This window comes from Rutilus rutilus, assembly GCF_951802725.1.
Source record: "Rutilus rutilus genome assembly, chromosome: 13".
NCBI lineage: Eukaryota > Metazoa > Chordata > Actinopteri > Cypriniformes > Leuciscidae > Rutilus > Rutilus rutilus.
In genome coordinates, this window is record NC_140218.1 from 10,365,257 (window position 1) to 10,383,677 (window position 18,421).

An 18,421-nucleotide genomic window follows, 5' to 3' on the forward strand; every position below is an offset into this window, starting at 1 on the left:
GTTACTTTACTGCATCAAGTTATACTAAATGAGATGAGAGATGTTGCCTTGGCAACTAGCCAAATATAAACCGAGTTTAAAGGTACACTGTGTAGTTTTTTAAGTATTTTATTAGCTAAAATCAGTCTTTATTCATAAATATGTCCTCTTTGGTGTAAAATTACCACTGCCAATGATCTGACTTATCCTCGTAAGCGAAGAATTTCTTATCTTTATTTACATTAGACGGGTAAGTCCAAGGAGGCTTCCATGTCGTTCCGCCATTTTGAAAAACTATAATAGCAGAGAGGGACAAAAAGCACTAGCCTACCTCAACGCGTTTCCACAACGCGTTTTCGTTCAGAGCCAGCGTCATGTGACTGAAACCAGCTGAAACGGACAAGGAGATCAGTGAGAGGCGCTTGTCACTGCCCCGGCAAATTTGAAAGGCTGCGCTGCGAAGTACTTCATAATGCAGGATCATACTTATGCCGAGCCACAGGAGAAGTAATCCTCGTCGCCAAAAAAGCAAACAATTGAATTTAAAAGGAAACGTGACCGATTGATTAAAAAAACGAGGGTAAATATCGGGATAGCTTTTCCCAGGTGGAAAGAGCTAATGAAGGAGAAAGACTTTAAAAGGGAAGCTGAAGTTGCCTGCTTTCTTCTCGACAGGTAAGTCAATGTTACGGTCTAAATTACAAGTGCTTGGTTGTGTTATTCATTATATAGGCAGCATAACAGTAGAACATGTATAGTTAAACTCGATGAAGTGCTATTGGAAGACATGTTGTCATAGCTTCTTGGTACATAACGGCTACCGTAGTTGCAACACGCATTTGAAAAAGCGAGGCGCGGGAGAGCACTATTCGTTTGAATGCAAAATACAATTTCACTGCTAGATGGGAGAAATTCCTATACAGTGTACCTTAAGGTTTTATTTTATTTCAATTAAAGTTACATTTATTTCAAGAAACAATTATTTTATGATTCTAGTTTTAGCTAACTGCAATCATTAGGCCTCATGCAGTCTATGTATAGTAGTATTTCATTATATTTGCACTTATATTAGTTCTGTCATGATAACTCTCAGAGTCTTTGTCATGGTAATGGCTGTGACAATATTGATATGTTTGGTCTTGGTGGAATATATATCTGCTACACTGCTTCTACTGCTGTTATTTCTGCTACTATTGCTGTTGATTATTGCTGTTGCTGTTGAAAAAGTACGGGACTTGCTACTGTTAATACACACACGACACACTGCAGTGAGCAAGTAAGACATGCTGCTGCTGCTGTACAATATAGCATACATGAATTACCCGTATCAGATCTATATAGGTGGAGCTGGGGAAGGAGGAGGGTTTCTGAAAGCACACTGCAACTGCTACAGCAAATGCTGACCAGTATTTAAGGGCTGAGCTGCGAGCTCATTGGCTACTGATACAGCAGGAACCAATCAGCTGTGCCCTATAGAGAATGATATGATTGCAAGCAGATTGAGTTAAAGACCAATCAGCCGCCGCCATCTAGAGTTTCATGACAGAACTTTGTATTTCAATAAAACCCTTTTATGGGGGGGAAAAAATCAAAGAGAAAAATGTTTTTACAAACTTAAATTTGCAAACAAACCTGATAGTGATGATTTGGCCAAAGTCTAGTTCGTAGTTGTTGACTTGGGCGATAAAAATGGCTGCCACCGCCTCATACAGCGCAGTGCCGTCCATGTTGATGGTGGCTCCCACGGGAAGCACGAAGCGAATGATCCGCCGGTCTATATGATTGTTCTCCAGCAGGCACTTGAAGGTGATAGGCAGAGTGGCAGAACTGCAAATGAAAAAAGATCTCATGTTAAAACTCATGTCTCATTCAGGGTTACTATTGTTAACTAAAACTAAAACATTTCTGGTAATAAAAATACACCTGGTATAAAATAATGTAAAATATTAGTTGAAAAACTAAATGAATGTATGTATCAGATGTATTGCCTTGGCAATAAATTGAAATTTGAAGCACTAAAAATATTACCAGGAAATAAATAAAAATCTAAATTGAACTAAAACTACAAATTAAAATAAATTAAACCCAAAAAGCTATATATATATATAAACAGTAAACTAATAAAATGACAAAAGCACAGAATGAAATGACTAAATATTAAACTAAAATCTTCATGAAAACTAAAACTAATTTAAAATATCAATGAAACTAAAATAACACTCCATCCAGAAGAGATTAAAACAACTTAGTTTAAGTCTGCAATCAAAAGATCTCAATATGAACTCAAACATATTCCTATAATTCAACACTTCTAGATTTGTTCTAACACTTGCATGTTTGTTTATTAGATTTATAGTTTTAGTATTGTGGCTAATCTATTCATATATACTGCTACCATCTGAAACACAATTTGCCATTCTGAGAAAATCCACATATTTATCTCCATAATCCAGGTAGAAAATGCTAATAAAGATGTTGTGCAAATTCCGTGTGACCCAAAATATTTCACCACCTGTTGCAACAGATTCTCTTCATATTTTATAACCGGTTGACCTCACACAACAATATATTCATGTGCAAACACTCAAATGATGCAACTACTGCTAGAAAGACCGAGGCTGTTATGAATAAATTACAGATGAGTGTTGTGTGGTGGAGCTATGTTTTTAAGTGTATAATATTTCACAACAGAGAGAACAATCACAACCATTATACTTTTTTTTATTCATTTTTCTTTTGGACACAACATGTGAACTACAGCCACTGGCAAAGTGTGTTGACAAAAGGCTACATTTATTGATGAAATATCTAATGTGTATGAGTGCTTGTGCAATATTTAAAATGTTTTCTCTCTCTCTATACTGGACGCAGGGTCACGACCTCCTCCTGATGGTCTGTAGGTTGAAATTACAGCTTTAGGCCTGTGCTGAAATCTGTAAGCACTCCAAACATACACAAAACCTCTCAAGACACACACACCTTCCTGGGACACAAACCGTGGAATGGCAGAAAACATGCTGTTCATTGAGTGGAGAATTAATGTGATCATTACTGTAACTTTTAAAATGAATATGTTTGTGTTGTAATTTATGGGTATATTGCTATGAAATTGTACTCTCGACTTTCAGGAAACATGCTCTTGTTTCTGGTGCTCTTCGGTAATTTTTGAGGGAAAAATTTCAGTTTTTTAAATGTTTTACTTAAACGGAATGGTATGAAACTGGGTAAAGGTTTTGACACACACACACACACACACACACACACACACACACACGATTTGAAAAGGGTAAATGGTCCTTAAAAAACAACTGTACTGTTGGCGGTCAAAATTGAGCACATTGGAAATGAATGGGAAGCGAATTTCATCTAGAGGAAACGTTTGGTACTGGGTCCAAACAAAATCTTACAAAAAACTAATTTTTGGAGATATCAACCTTAAATTTGGAACACAACTTGTTTAGATTTATGGCTTTGATTTTCTCAGTTTTAGAGTAAAACATGTTTTTGGAAAATATATATTTCATGTAAATTTAAAAATAGAATTATGCATTTTTCATGATAATAAACTTAAACTTCTCTAATTTTTTTTAGTGTCACTTTGTTTACTTTTTTTCACTTCAGCAATAATCTGCCAAGTGTCTTCTTTAAAAAATAAGTCTGCGCTCCAAAGCATTCTAGATTTACGACAGTTTAAGTTGGAAATTTCATTTTCAGGTCTATGCTCAAAAGGTGATTAACAGGTAATAAATGGATCATAACTATTCCATAAATATAATTTAGTACCATGAAATCCCCTAAAAATACAAAAATATAAAATAGTACATTCATTTCATTTCATCAAAAATACTCGCAAGAAAATGAACAGAACGGAAATAATGAGCTAAAGTTTTTAATATTTACAAGCTACTGTTCAAAAGTTTGGGCTCAGTAAGTATATATAAAGTATACATTGAAAATGATAATACATTTTTCTTGAGCATCAAATCAGTGACACTGAAGACTGGAGTAATGATGCTGAAAATTCAGCTTTGATCACAGGAATTAATTATTTTAAAACAGAAAACAGTTATTTTAAATATATAAAAATATTTCACAGTATTACTGTTTTTAATGGTGAACATAAGATACTTCCTTCATAAACAATAAAAAAATTTACTGACACCACATTTTGAACAGTATGTCTCCTAAAATGTTGGTATTATCCATTAAAGCAGCTAATACCACAAAACATCACAGAATTCATTAAATGTGTTTCTAATACAGACATTTGCGCTGTTTTACGACCAAAAATGGTCACTTCTTAAAGAATGGTGTCATTAAGGAACTGGCTTTTGTTAGTTAAAGGGATTTTGCCACAGAAGACTAACAGGATGAATGTGATGTTTGTTTTTGTCCTTCGCTGGTGTCGGTGTGTGTGTTGTACCTGGAGGACGTGGCCAGTGAGATGAGCAGCGCCTGCAGGATTCCTCGGATGTAGACGATGGGGCTCTTCTTGGTGATGAAGAAGTACATGCTGGGCAGGATGAAGAGGCCGTGCAGAATGAGGCCCATCACCACCGTTATAGCGTAAAAGCCAAGCTTCTTCCCCATCGCCGACGGGTCGCTCATCTCCAGAATCTTACCGGCCACCAGAAACACGATGCCAAACGGGAAGTACCTGCACAGAAACAATACATTCAAAACGCATCCTCTTATACTTTATTGCTTAACCATATAAAGCCTACTGTATCATATTTGAAACAAAAGTTTATAAAGCCTCTAAATTATCAATATGATCAAAACCTGTTGCACATGAACGATCTACCAAATGCCTTCTTTTCGCTATGCATTCTTTACAGATTTTTATAAAGTAAACTTAAGAATCATTTTTAGATTGTTAGAGATATTTCAAGATGAACACTTACTGGACTGAAGCAACTTAGTTTTATTTGATTATCCATACATTTATTGTTTTTAGAAACATTAAAATGTATCAAATATGATCCATCAGGCTTTTGAGCAAGGTTTATTTGTTAATCTCTCAATAATTATTGTATTGCATTGCATTATATGTTTTAAAACTACAGAGCTTTGCTCATAAAGTTGCATATTTTTGCTCAGTTTGTTTTGCTGTTATTCCTCTTCGAGTTTGAGCTCCATATTCTCACTATATCATACTCTATGAGCCATAAGAGAAACTATTTCCTAATTTGTCTAAATGTTCAATAAACTAGACTATCACTTCATATGTTAGGCTTTACAGGTTAAAGTAGGTAATGTTTTAACATTCTTAACATTAAAATCAAAGCAAAATAAATAAATAAATTCATATTTATAAGAAAAATAAAAAAAATCTTACCAGATGACAATCGCAACGATTTTCAGCACCGCTTCATTTAGACTTTGGCAAAAGTTAACCAGTGCACTGCCGTTAGGACCCATTCTGCCCAACATTATGCCTGTGCAAAAATGACCAGCGATATGCAAATGTGAGATATAATAAAAAAATATGAACACATATGTCATTTGTTGCAGTATTCTCACCCATGGTGGCAGAGAAAATGACAATCCCCAAGACGTTCATGCCCTCACTGGTGCCAGGAAGCGTTCGCATCACCACGTCAGGAGGCGGGGTCAGATCCAGCTGAAAGTTCTGGATGTCCGTCCCGTTATCGTCCTGAATCCCGTAGATGAGCGTGCGGCGAGTGGTGCTCTCCATCAGACTGGTGGCCACTGTCGTTTTGGGCGTCTTCATTATGGGCACACTGTTGGTACGATACTAAAGAGAATTTTTTATGAATCTCTCTTTATTTTATTTCAGTTTGTCAAGCACTTTGTGATCAAAGCAGAAGCTCCTCAAATGCAAATGCAAACGTTGTCAAATCGTTCCCCGTTCACACTGATCTGCGAAAACGACTAAAAAGGCTATATTCTGCTGCCAGGCCAGTAGGTGGCGATGTCACATTGTCAAGAAACACTATAGACTGGACACATAATATGCATGAAGGCACCGCTTTCGCAAATGATCATTTTTTGTAGTTTTACACAGAGACGATAACGCTGTCCTTTTCAAAAACGTGCACTTTAAAACCTGTTTTCAAACGTTTGCATGTTCAGGCCTTCAAAATGCCATTGTCGTGCAATTGAATGGCTAAAACGCATAAAACGTTTTCTGTTTTTAGTTGAAAACACTGTCATGTAAACGGCCCTTTAGTCAGCAATCCTAATTGCAGAGCATCTAACCTGCTTCCTCTGTATTTTTGTCTTGTTTTCCACTACAAATGTTTAAACATTCCTAAATCAAAATGCATTTACTTGAGAAGCAAAATGCACAAGATAAGTGTTTATACACACTCAAGACATGAGAAAAATGTTTTCTCTTTAAATTAAGTACATTTTTTTTACTCCATTGGCAAATATTTTTCTTGTTTTAAGTTTAAATCACTTAATTTTGATCAAAAAATATTTCATTTTTGTGAAAAAATGTCATTTTTAAGTCATTTTGGTTCTCCAGTAAATGTATCTTGATTTAAGAATGTTTAGTTTTTTGTACTGGAAATCAAGACAAAAATACCGAAAATTGTTACATTGCATGATTATTCACATCTAGGTGCTCATGCGAGTGTTAACAATAGCAGTGGCTGGTTATGAATCGCAGATTCTCAAATTAAATTCATGTTTTGCATGTATTCATTTGATGGTTCATTGTCATATTTTCCCTACACATTATAAGGAGAGTGACTAATAGTTCATGGCTAACTGTGGATTCTTACCTGTTGAAATGTGGCTTGAACGAGGTTGGCTGGAAACATGTTTCTGTTCAGGGACATACAATGTATTACAGTTAGATGAGCACTTGAGTTTCTTTTAACTACTGAATGCTTTTAAGACATTTCTAAAAAGCATAACAAGCACACACTTCTAGTATCCTTCATAAAAAATGTGAACGAAAACAAAAAGCACAATGAATGAAGGCCAACTTCATAGTCACAAAAATAAAATCCTGCTGTTGACATTTTTAGAGATAGAAAAATATTTGTACATTATCCATTATGGGGTGAATTCATGAATTCAATAATTTATGTTCTTGAACATATACATTTTGGAATTTTATATATAAAATGTTAATGCTCAGATTCCATTTAGGGTTAGTTCACCCAGAAATGAAAATTCTGTCATTAATTACTCACCCTCATTTAATTCCAAATCCGTAAGACTTTCATTCATCTTCGGAACACAAATGAAGATATTTTTAATGAAATCGGAGAGATTTCTGTCCCTCCATTGACAGCCTACGCAACTACCACTTTGACGCTTCAAAATGTTTATAAAGAGATCGTAAAACTAATCCATATGAATTGAGCGGTTTAGTCCAAATTTTATGAAGAGAATCGATTGCTTTACATGATGAACAGATTGGATTTAGGCTTTTATTCACATATATACATTGATCAGCGAACATAAAAAGAAGCTCAACCGAACCTGCTTGATGCACGAGAACAAACCTCTAGCAGAAGCTCAAACGTGCTGCATAACACGAGAATGAACCTCATTGGTTCTTGCCGAAGCTCAAACGTGCTGCGTAACACGAGAATAAACCTCATTGGTTCTCGCAGAAGCTCAAACGTTCTGCGTAACACGAGAATGAACCTCATTGGTTCTCGCAGAAGCTCAAACGTGCTGCGTAACACGAGAATGAACCTCATTGGTTCTTGCTGAAGCTCAAACGTGCTGCGTAACACGAGAATGAACCTCATTGGTTCTTGCTGAAGCTCAAACGTGCTGCGTAACACGAGAATGAACCTCATTGGTTCTTGCTGAAGCTCAAACGTGCTGCGTAACACGAGAATGAACCTCATTGGTTCTCGCAGAAGCTCAAACATTCTGCGTAACACGAGAATGAACCTCATTGGTTCTTGCCGAAGCTCAAACGTGCTGCGTAACACGAGAATGAACCTCATTGGTTCTTGCCGAAGCTCAAACGTGCTGCGTAACACGAGAATGAACCTCATTGGTTCTTGCCGAAGCTCAAACGTGCTGCGTAACACGAGAATGAACCTCATTGGTTCTTGCCGAAGCTCAAACGTGCTGCGTAACACGAGAATGAACCTCATTGGTTCTTGCCGAAGCTCAAACGTGCTGCGTAACACGAGAATGAACCTCATTGGTTCTTGCAGAAGCTCAAACGTGCTGTGTAACACGAGAATGAACCTCAATGGTTCTTGCAGAAGCTCAAACATGCTGCGTAACACGAGAATGAACCTCAATGGTTCTTGCAGAAGCTCAAACATGCTGCGTAACACGAGAAGGAACCTCATTGGTTCTTGCAGAAGCTCAAACGTGCTGCGTAACACGAGAATGAACCTCATTGGTTCTTGCAGAAGCTCAAACGTGCTGCGTAACACGAAAATGAACCTCAATGGTTCTTGCAGAAGCTCAACGTGCTGCGTAACACGAGAATGAACCTCACTGGTTCTTGCCGAAGCTCAAACGTGCTGCGTAACACGAGAATGAACCTCACTGGTTCTTGCAGAAGCTCAAACGTGCTGTGTAACACGAGAATGAACCTCACTGGTTCTTGCAGAAGCTCAAACGTGCTGCGTAACACAAGAATGAACCTCACTGGTTCTTGCAGAAGCTCAAACGTGCTGCGTAACACAAGAATGAACCTCATTGGTTCTAAAATTCTAAAAACAGAACGTAGCATTTTTCAGTGAAAAATAACCAAACAGCACCCTAGCGTTAAATGGTAATTCTTTTGGGATTAATCCAGTAATTTATTTTGGTCCTGGAGGCGGAAACAATGGCTGCATTTGCCTCAAGCAGGGTCAATAATTCACTTTCTGTGTACAGCTTGTTTATATAATAGTTGATTTAAGCTACAAACACAGGCATTAGTATAAATGACACACATATTGAAAAGTTGATTGATGCTGAGCTCATACAAACAGAGGCACAAAGATGCATTTGGACATTAAATCATTGCCTTAGATAACAAAATATGAAACCAAGGGTCATTTATCATAAGCACACTTTTCAAGTAAAAACACACAAACCTAAAACAATAGATCTGGTGTTGAAGAGTCAATATTGTGTGACTTTGTGTTTGTTTATAGTTCATTTTATTATCTAATGCAATTATTTGCAATGTGTCTTAAGTGTCCAAGTACGTTTAAGGGTCACTGTGCATTACTGCATTTATACAAACACTCAAATCTACAATAGTTTCCCAATCCTTCTAGATGTGTGTTTGTGACTCATTTAGACGCTCGAGTGCTCTCAAACAGGTCATGTGAGATTGGGACTGCTACATCTTCAATCGAAACACAATCAGGTTGCTGGAGATTGTATCTGTGATTGCAGTTCATTGTAAAATATTACTGACCAAGTTGCTAGTAATTCATAAATCAAATTGTGTTTTTATTTGCCAGGTATTGTTGATAACGAAAATGGCAATTTCCCAGCTATCAAAAATAAGAACTTTTGCTAACGTTTCAATTAAAAATGTGTTTTTCTTAGTAATTAGAATGTTAAGGGATCATTCCGTTATAATTTTTCAAATATTATGGGAACGTTACTTTTAAATGTTCTCTGAACATTATGAAACAAGTAGTAACATTTAACAAATGTGAGATGAACATCCGAATAAAACGTTCCATGAACGATCTATTAATGTTTTTGTGCTAACATTTTGAGAACGTTATTAAAGACCAGATAACTTTGAATGAACATTCTATTAATGTTATTAGAATAACGTTTCTTCATAACTTTGAGAGAACCTTGCCAGAACGTTCTGAGAACATTCCCTGTTAGCTGGGTTAATATCATGAGTCATGTTTGACTTTCTTTTCTTTTGTGTTCCATAGAACATGTGTTCCATGGAATGATATGAGGGAGAAACATGAGGGCTTTCTCACCGTATGAGATCCAGGAGAGCATCAGCGGAACTCATGATGGGTTTCCCGCTGTCCTCTGAATCTTCTTTCTGTGCCATTCCACCTGGATGGATGATCAACACCATGACGATTCCCACCACCACAGCAAGGAAGGTGGTCCACAGGTAGTAGGAGACCGTGATGAGGCCCAGCCGACTGGAACACTTTGCATCCAGCGCCGCCAGACCGGACATCAAACTGACGGAGAGCAGACAGAGATATATTTAACAGACTTGAGCTGGATAAGGACATCCTTGTCTTCTGAAGAGCTGCTTTATTGCTGATTTGACTTTTTCATAATTGACCTATTTTGCTACATTGGCACTGCTATTGAACAGAATTTAATCAACATTGAACTGACTCAAAGTGAATGAATAATGGCACTATGGTCTTCTGTAGAGCTGCAGCTGAAATTAACTCTGTTATTAAACAATCTGCATTAAAGGCAGGGTAGGCGATTTGCTCCAGATTATTATTTTTTGCTATGCTGGTTGAAAGTCTCTTCACAATTTGTTTACATGTATATACAGTGCAATGCATAAGTGAATACACCCATGCTAAAGTTGACTAAAAAGAGGAATAAAAAATCATATTTTGGAAATTGAACTTAATGCCTTAATTTAAAAAATTAGGAAAAATCCAACCTTTAAGGACACCAATTTTCTTTGTGAATGAATAATGTATCGTAAATAAATAAATGTTCTTCCTTAAAATACATGGTGCATAAGTGAGTACACCCCTATGTTAAATTCCCATAGAGGCAGGCAGATTTTTATTTTTAAGTATTTAAAAAAAAAAAAATTTAGGATACTATGCATCCTGATAAAGTTCACTTGGCCTTTGGAATTAAAATAGCCCCACATCATCACATAGCCTTCACCATACCTAGAGATTGGCATGGGGTACTTTCCATAAGATCATCTCTCAATGCAAATCAAACTAGCTTTTAGGCTAACTGAAATAAAACCATGCCAATCTCTAGGTATGGTGAAGGCTATGTGATGATGTGGGGCTATTTTAATTCCAAAGGCCAAGGGAACTTTATCAGGATGCATAGTATCCTAAAAAAAAAAAAAAAAAAATACTTAAAAAAAAAAATCTGCCTGCCTCTATGGGAATTTAACATAGGGGTGTACTCACTTATGCACCATGTATTTTAAGGAAGAACATTTATTTATTTACGATACATTATTCATTCACAAAGAAAATTGGTGTCCTTAAAGGTTGGATTTTTCCTAATTTTTAAAATTAAGGCATTAAGTTCAATTTCCAAAATATGATTTTTTATTCCTCTTTTTAGTCAACTTTAGCATGGGTGTATTCACTTATGCATTGCACTGTATCTCATATGTGGAAGGCGTACCATAAAATGTTCGTCCAATCATTGCATTCGGTCCTATCTGCCTATCAACACATGTCATCTGTGCGTTTCATGCTATGTTCATGCAATGAGTTAGACAGACGTCAGTCACTGAGCAGCACAAACAAAACAGCAGCTGCCTTTTACAGTTCCTCCTGAACCAAAACAATGAGCTTATGCTGCCATCACCATAACTAATGTAATTTGGATGAGATGAAAACACATGACGATATCGGAGAGGTTCGTGACTCGAATTTATACATTACAATTTCAACACTATCAACGGCGAAATGAATCTGCAGCAGTCAGGTGATACAGGTCAGTACTCTTTAAGTTGTTTATGTTCATTATTATTGTAATGTTATGTGCTTTGAGACATGAGGTAGTTTAACGCCGTCTCTCGTCTCGTGACGCTTTGCAGTAGAGGTCTGCACTCCCGCGAAACAGTGCGGCACGGGACAAATTTTGAAAGGTCATTGCGGGAGCGGGAGGGATGATGGAGGTGCACTTGCGGGTGCGGGCGGGAGGGATGATACGCTGCACTCCCGCAAATTAAATATGAGTGTAAAGTAAAATATATAAATGATTAAAGTAGCGTACATAATTTGTAGTTGTGAGGGAGATTCTGTTTGGCAGCACTAAAAACGTTTTAAGCAGCCTTAACTTGTCGTTTGGGGTAGGGCGGGACCTAATCTCACGCACACTTGTTTAGAGACAATTCCTTGCCGCTGCTCCGTGTTCGAATTCGAAAGCTTCAAGTTCAAAATAGACAGCATGGACGAGGAACAGAGCACCTCTAGTGCTTCAGATATAGGCCTAAGCGCTTCAGATGTAAGTACTTCTCTAAAGAAAGGTACATTTACTACAAAAAAATCACGAAACCTCAAATCAGACATTTGGCAGTCTTTTTCGGTTGTGCATGATGGAGAGGGGAATCAACTACCTTTTGCCTGCTGCGATAAATGCCAAAAGGTGTTAATAACATACAACGGACACAAATCTGCAACATCAGGCCTGAAGCGTCATGTATGTAGAGTCTTGAAAGGACAAAGATTGTTGGAGTTCAGAGGAAACACGTCGAAAGTGTCAAGTGCTCTAAAGGCGAAGACAATAGACAAATGTGTGGACTTTGTTTCTGCTGACCTCCGTCCATATGACAGCATTGCTGGTGAGGGATTCATTCAGTTGACACAACATTTGGTAGACGCGGCAGCCACAATAGGCAGATATGATGTGAGAGATATTCTGCCTCATCCAACAACTGTGTCACGCCATGTAGATGACAGGGCACACAGATTTAGAAGGGCTGTTGTCGATGACATAACTGAGACAATTGTGTAATATGGATGTGCTGTGACAACTGATATTTCGGACAGAGACATCTCGCAAAACCTCTTTCCTGTCAGCCACCATACATTACGTCGATTCAGACTACAATTTAGAATCTAGAGTGCTATTTTCTGCCCCATTTGAAGAATGCACTTCAAAGACAGGTGAAAATATTCAGGTTTTATTATTTCAGAACTTAAGAATCTTTGGAATTGATTGTTCGCTTTTGGGAAAGAAAATTGTTTTTGTCACGGATAGAGGAGCATGGTGGCCTCCTTACGTGGGTTCACTAGACTGAACTGTAGTGCCCATGCACTGAATTCAGTTCTCGCACATGCTCTCTCACCTGCTGTGATGAGCCAAGTCCCCGAAGCGGCCCAGCTTATCACCAACGTGAAGAAACTGGTCAGCTATTTTAAACATTCTGGCCTGCTAGTCAAGCTGGGGAAGTCTCTCAAACAGTCAGTGGAGACACGATGGAATTCGACTGTGGACATGCTGGATTCTGTCTCACAGCAGTATGATGAGGTCACAACAATACTGCTGGATAATAAGCAGTATGACAAAGTAGGCTGCATCAATAAACACACTCTTGGATCCCTGGTGGCGTTTCTCAAACCCTTCAAAGACGCAACGAATGACCTGGAGTCGGACAATACGGCATTAAGTGCGGCGCTTGTTCTGCCTTGGTCCGTGAAGTTAAGAGAGCATTGCGAAGTGGCCAAGATTGACCCCCTACTCAATGTTATCGCATCTGCTTGTGTACAACGCCTAGACGAATTGTTGTCACCAAGTAGCCTTGCTCCAAATGGAATTAACATGCTCTATAAAGTAGCAACATTCCTGACTCCCAAACTGCGTCAGCTTAAGATGGTCGATGAAAATGAAAGATGTGACTGAAGCTGTGAAAGAGCTGATTGAGGACTTGGGGTTTGATGTCCAAGCTGAGGAAAATTCTGAGCCACCTCCACCTAAAAAGGTGACATTTCGTGATTTTGAAGAATGGGAAGATGTAGGTGCTACGTGTACTGACTCGCAGAAGTCTTTAGATTCCGAGATAGTGGAGTATTTGAAAGTCAAACTGGATAGATCCGAATCACACCAACCCAAAGATATCCTCCCGTGGTGGAAGAAACATTGCTTTGAATTTCCCACACTTTCCAAACTGGCACGCCATGTACTATGTGTCCCAGCCTCCAGCGCACCGTCCGAACGGGCTTTCAGCATTTGTGGTCGCATACTGGAGCAAAGACGCAGTGTGCTGAAGCCCTCATCAGTAAACAACCTACTTTTCCTTCATGGTTATTCAAAGAACCCGATTGCCTAAGCAGCAGCTGCTTCTTTTACCTTTATTTTGATCATTTTCATTTAGACATGCTGGTAGCGACCTGCTGAGTTTTTATTTTGATTATTATTATTATTAATATTATTATTATTATTATTATTATTAAAAGGTAGGCCCAGGCTATTTTCAGTTTAACACCTGCACTGAGGCTCAAAGCCCAAATAGTTTTTTAGTCTCAATGTTTTACTAATGTTCATGGCTAGCCTATAATGTGACCAGAATATTATCTAATATATAATTAGATATATTAGACAGATAATAATATTACCTAATCAAATAGATTTTATATTTTTGGTTACTGTTAGCCTACTATTGTGAATATTATGCTGTTCGTAATATGGGACCGTTTCGTGTTTTGTGATCACATTTTAAATGTTTAAATGGCCTGTGATATAGTCTATAGTCTAGGCTAGATAAGAATGATCCGTTTTACAAATGTTCCTATGTGTAGGCCATGCCTAAGGCTGTTTTTATGTTACACGATAATTAAGCCTATTGGAATTTGGGCCGATTAATGTTTATCTTTGTTGCCGTTAGTTACTGAGGCCTATTTAATGTTTTGTATGGTTGAACATATGCAGGCTTACCAATAAATATGTTACCAAGTATTGATAAGGAATTATGTGCGCACGCATTTTTTTTCCAAGACCTTTCGTGAGACAGAAAGTGAACATCCATCCTGCCAGCCGTCTTGCGGGCATTTGCGGGCGGGAGCGGGACATAATATCACAGATGCGGGCGGGAGCGGGACTAAAAATGACAAATCTTTGCGGGAGCGGGACTGAACACTGCGAGAGCGGGCGGGAGCGGGACTGAACATTCTGTCCCGCGAAGATCTCTAGACTCTGCTGTGTGCGCTCATGTGTTTTGAAGGAGCCTTGGGTTTGGAGACTTTCTGAAGGGATGGCAGGAGCTTATGATTTCAAAGCTAGCTCACTATTGCTAGCCTCTCCGAAAATTGCCTACCCTACCTTTAAAGTCCTATAGAAAAAAGGTGACTTGATGTATATAACAATACCGTTCAAAAGTTTGCAATCTGTTCGATTCTTTTTATGTTTTTGAAGGACACATTTATTTCATCAAACCTATTAAAGCAGTAATTTTGGGAAATATTAATACAAATGAAAGGGGTCATGACATGACATTTTGACATATAAGCTAAGTGGTCTTTTTATCATTAAATAATCTTGTAATTTTCATAGCTTAAAACATCCTCATAAACAAAGCATTTATTTTATCAAGCTCCAAAAACGACTACTTTGGACATTATTGTTCCAGACACATAGGCTCCGCCCACTGGTGTTCAGTTAACGGTTGACACCTATCTGCACCAGAAGCGAGTGTTGCGTCAAAAGCAAACAGAAGCCATTATAGGCCCCGTTTACACGTACATGGTTATTTTGAAAAACGGAGACATTTCCCTTCGTTTGTGCCCTTTGTTAACACGCAAACGGAGAATACGCCTCTGAAAATGATTCTTTCTAAAAACTCTGGCCAGAGTGGATATTTTGGAAAACTTTGTTTGTACGTTTGCATATAAACTGAGAAAAACTGAGTTTTAGCAGAGCCCGTCTACGGAGAGCTTGCCCACTCCCTATTAAGTCCTATTGTACCGAATTTTGGTTGTAGTTCCACCAGAGTTCCACTGGGGGCGATCGCCCATGAGTGCAGAATGAATGGGAGTCTATGGGGCTAGACAGCTAAATTTGTCTCTTTCACCCGATTGCCGTTGAGAAATCTCAGATTTGATTGTAGGTTTTGCAAGTTCAACATGGGTTATAGGTCGAAAGTTGAATGAACGACTACTTATGTCCTTTCGATTTCTTACAGGTTGAGTTGTTGTTGCCCATAACACGCTAGCATTCTACTAATGAACGCTGATTGGTCAGTGAAGGACTGATTACGACCAGAGATACCGCTTGATGGCATCGTGGCATCCAAAGCGGGACCAGAAACAAACAAAACAAAAACTCTTCTAGCACGTGTGTTTACCTGTGTCAGCTGTGTTGTCGATGCCTCAAGAGAAAAGAAAGTGCAGAGCGCGAAAGCACCAAAGTGACTGAAGGATTGCCGTAAAGCAGTATCTCTGGTCGTACGATGTGTATGACGTCATTGACACTTTAAAAGACTTTTTAAAGCAAATAAGTGATTCTAAAAAATCTAACACCCAGCAGTGTGTAATTTCTTTGCATCTCCTTTCGAATACAATATTCAAATTACTAGACAAAAAATTATATCCTGAGAAAAGTGGATTTTGATGGGTATAGCGCCATAGACCTCCATTCATTCTGCACTCGTTCTGTGAGCGCCCTCATATGGAATCAAAGTGGAACTGCAACCATTTCAGAAGCCGGAAGTGTACTGAGAGTGAAACTTCTCGCCTTATTAGACATTCTCTGGTTTTAGGCAGCCGCCGTCACAGTCGTTGCTGTTGTTGCTATTTTCGGGATTCTGATTGGCTAACGTGGGCTTGAGCTTCTCGTTACACTGCCACCTACAGGTTTGGCATGCTCTTGACGGCATATATACACGGGTTCATGTAAATGAACACTTTTCTAAAAACTGACAGGTGTGCACAATGTTATTTTTGAAAACGGAGGAGGGCCAAATGTCCGTTTATGAAAATAGCCGGCCACGTGTAAACGTAGCCATAATCACTGACAATGTCTACATTGGATATACAGACGCTTGAGGAAGTGTGAAATAACGTTCGCTTTAAGTCCATATAAACAGCTCATTTGTGTCTCTACAGACTTCAGAAGTATCCCAGCATCAGGAACAAGTGGATGGTTTATTTTTAATTGCGTCTGAGGATTATATGTTTGTTCAGAGCATTTCACTTTTGCTTTGAATTTTAATCGAGGCACAGTGTATCGGAGACTTCGTAAAGAAACTTTAGTTGAAAGATGAAGCAGCCGAATGTACTGGATCTGACAGCACCTGCATCACAAACGGTAAGTAAACTATTTCATTAATCTTTGGTTTTATATGGATAATATTTTTAAAACACTAAGGTGCAATAGCGAGGGGACGTTGATACTTTTGCTGTTAAGGAACCGCCCGTTAAAATCATTTCAGATGTCCAAATGAGGGTCGAAATGTATATTTTTTCCTCCTATTTGGTCTTTATTAACATTATCAGTGAACCATAAGGGAGGTATTAAAATAATAAAAAAAACATTCATGCCGTGCCCCCTTTTAAAATAGCTGTTTTCTATGTGAATATATAGTAAAATGTAATTTATTCCTGTGATCAAAGCTGAATTTTCAGCATCATTACTCCAGTCTTCAGTGTCACATGACCCTTCAGAAATCATTCTAATATAATTATTTGATGCTCAAGAAACATTCTGATTACCGGTAATATCAGTTGAAAACTGCAGCTTGAAAACTGCTGTTGTGCTTTAAAAAAAATCAAGATGTTTTGATGAATAGAAAATTCAGAAGAACGGCATTTATTTGAAATAGAAATCTTTTGTAACATTATAACAGTTACTTATGGTCAGGGAAAAAATGTCATAGATGTAGAATATGGCCTTGAATTGTTTTATTCTGCAGCACATCTTGTCACATCCTGATGGTATTTTAGCGGACCACATTTTGACTCACAATTTGACCTTTCAAGGCCTTATAACAGGATTTTTTTTTAGGTGCCTATAAAAAGCACATCATTGTCATCATGTCCACACGCGCTCAATCCCTCTGGGAATACAGCTAAATCTCACTACAACGCGAGCAGTCAGCCATCCACACAAAAGCTGCGAGATTATCGCTGGAGAAGGTGCCCTCTAAACAGCCTCTGTTGTGCAGATGAACAGCTGGCTCCATCAGCCAGAGATTACATATTAATGACCGCAGGGCATCGTGCAATGAGAGGTTCAAGCTAAAATATTGCTTTTTCACATTCACATCATTTCCTTGTCCTGCATTGGATGGATTCAGATTTTTTTTTTTTAAATCAGAGATGATTTCAAGCACAGTAAGGTTATGACATACAGTCACAGATGTAGGCGAACAAGAAAATGTAATTGATATTTAAGTTCCTCCTTCAAAATATATTTTATTGTTTCAGAGACTTAAGGGTGAACTCCTTAGACTCTAGCAACTGCTTATTAATATGCTCAAAAGCACTCAGAACATCTTTAATTTTGCATGGCCAATGGCCAGAGGATTTTTTTTTTTTCTCTTTCATAGCTTAGGAAACTTAATTTAGTTCTTCCCAGTTGTTTCATCTAAGTATGAAGTTTATCTTGGATTTCTTTCAAATGCTAAAAATAGGCCTTCAATAGAGTGCATTAGTGCTCGCCCACTTTTTCAGCAGCGCTGGTTCCAGAAGTTTTTTTTTTCCCATTCATTTCTCCCACAAGGATTTAAAAATAGTTAATTTAAGTGTTAAAAGCTTCTTTTTTTTTTTTTATTGGACAAAAATACAAAAGATATAAGGTCCTTATGGCTTTATATGGATATAATAAAGGATATAATGGTTTTAGTGAG

The 18,421-nt window shown here is 38.0% G+C and overlaps 1 protein-coding gene across 1 annotated transcript in view; it reads right to left on the bottom strand.

Annotated features, from left to right (window-relative positions):
• slc1a7b (solute carrier family 1 member 7b) overlaps positions 1-18,421 on the bottom strand; it is a 59,955-nt gene that overhangs the window by 10,918 nt on the left and 30,616 nt on the right. Inside the window, exons 4-9 of the mRNA XM_084427419.1 lie at positions 9,876-10,091; positions 6,732-6,774; positions 5,503-5,737; positions 5,318-5,417; positions 4,403-4,636; positions 1,612-1,806 (exon numbers count right to left, since the gene is read on the bottom strand). Coding sequence (XP_084283545.1) covers positions 1,612-1,806; positions 4,403-4,636; positions 5,318-5,417; positions 5,503-5,737; positions 6,732-6,774; positions 9,876-10,091 — 1,023 coding nt within the window. The remainder of the gene's footprint in view (positions 1-1,611; positions 1,807-4,402; positions 4,637-5,317; positions 5,418-5,502; positions 5,738-6,731; positions 6,775-9,875; positions 10,092-18,421) is intronic.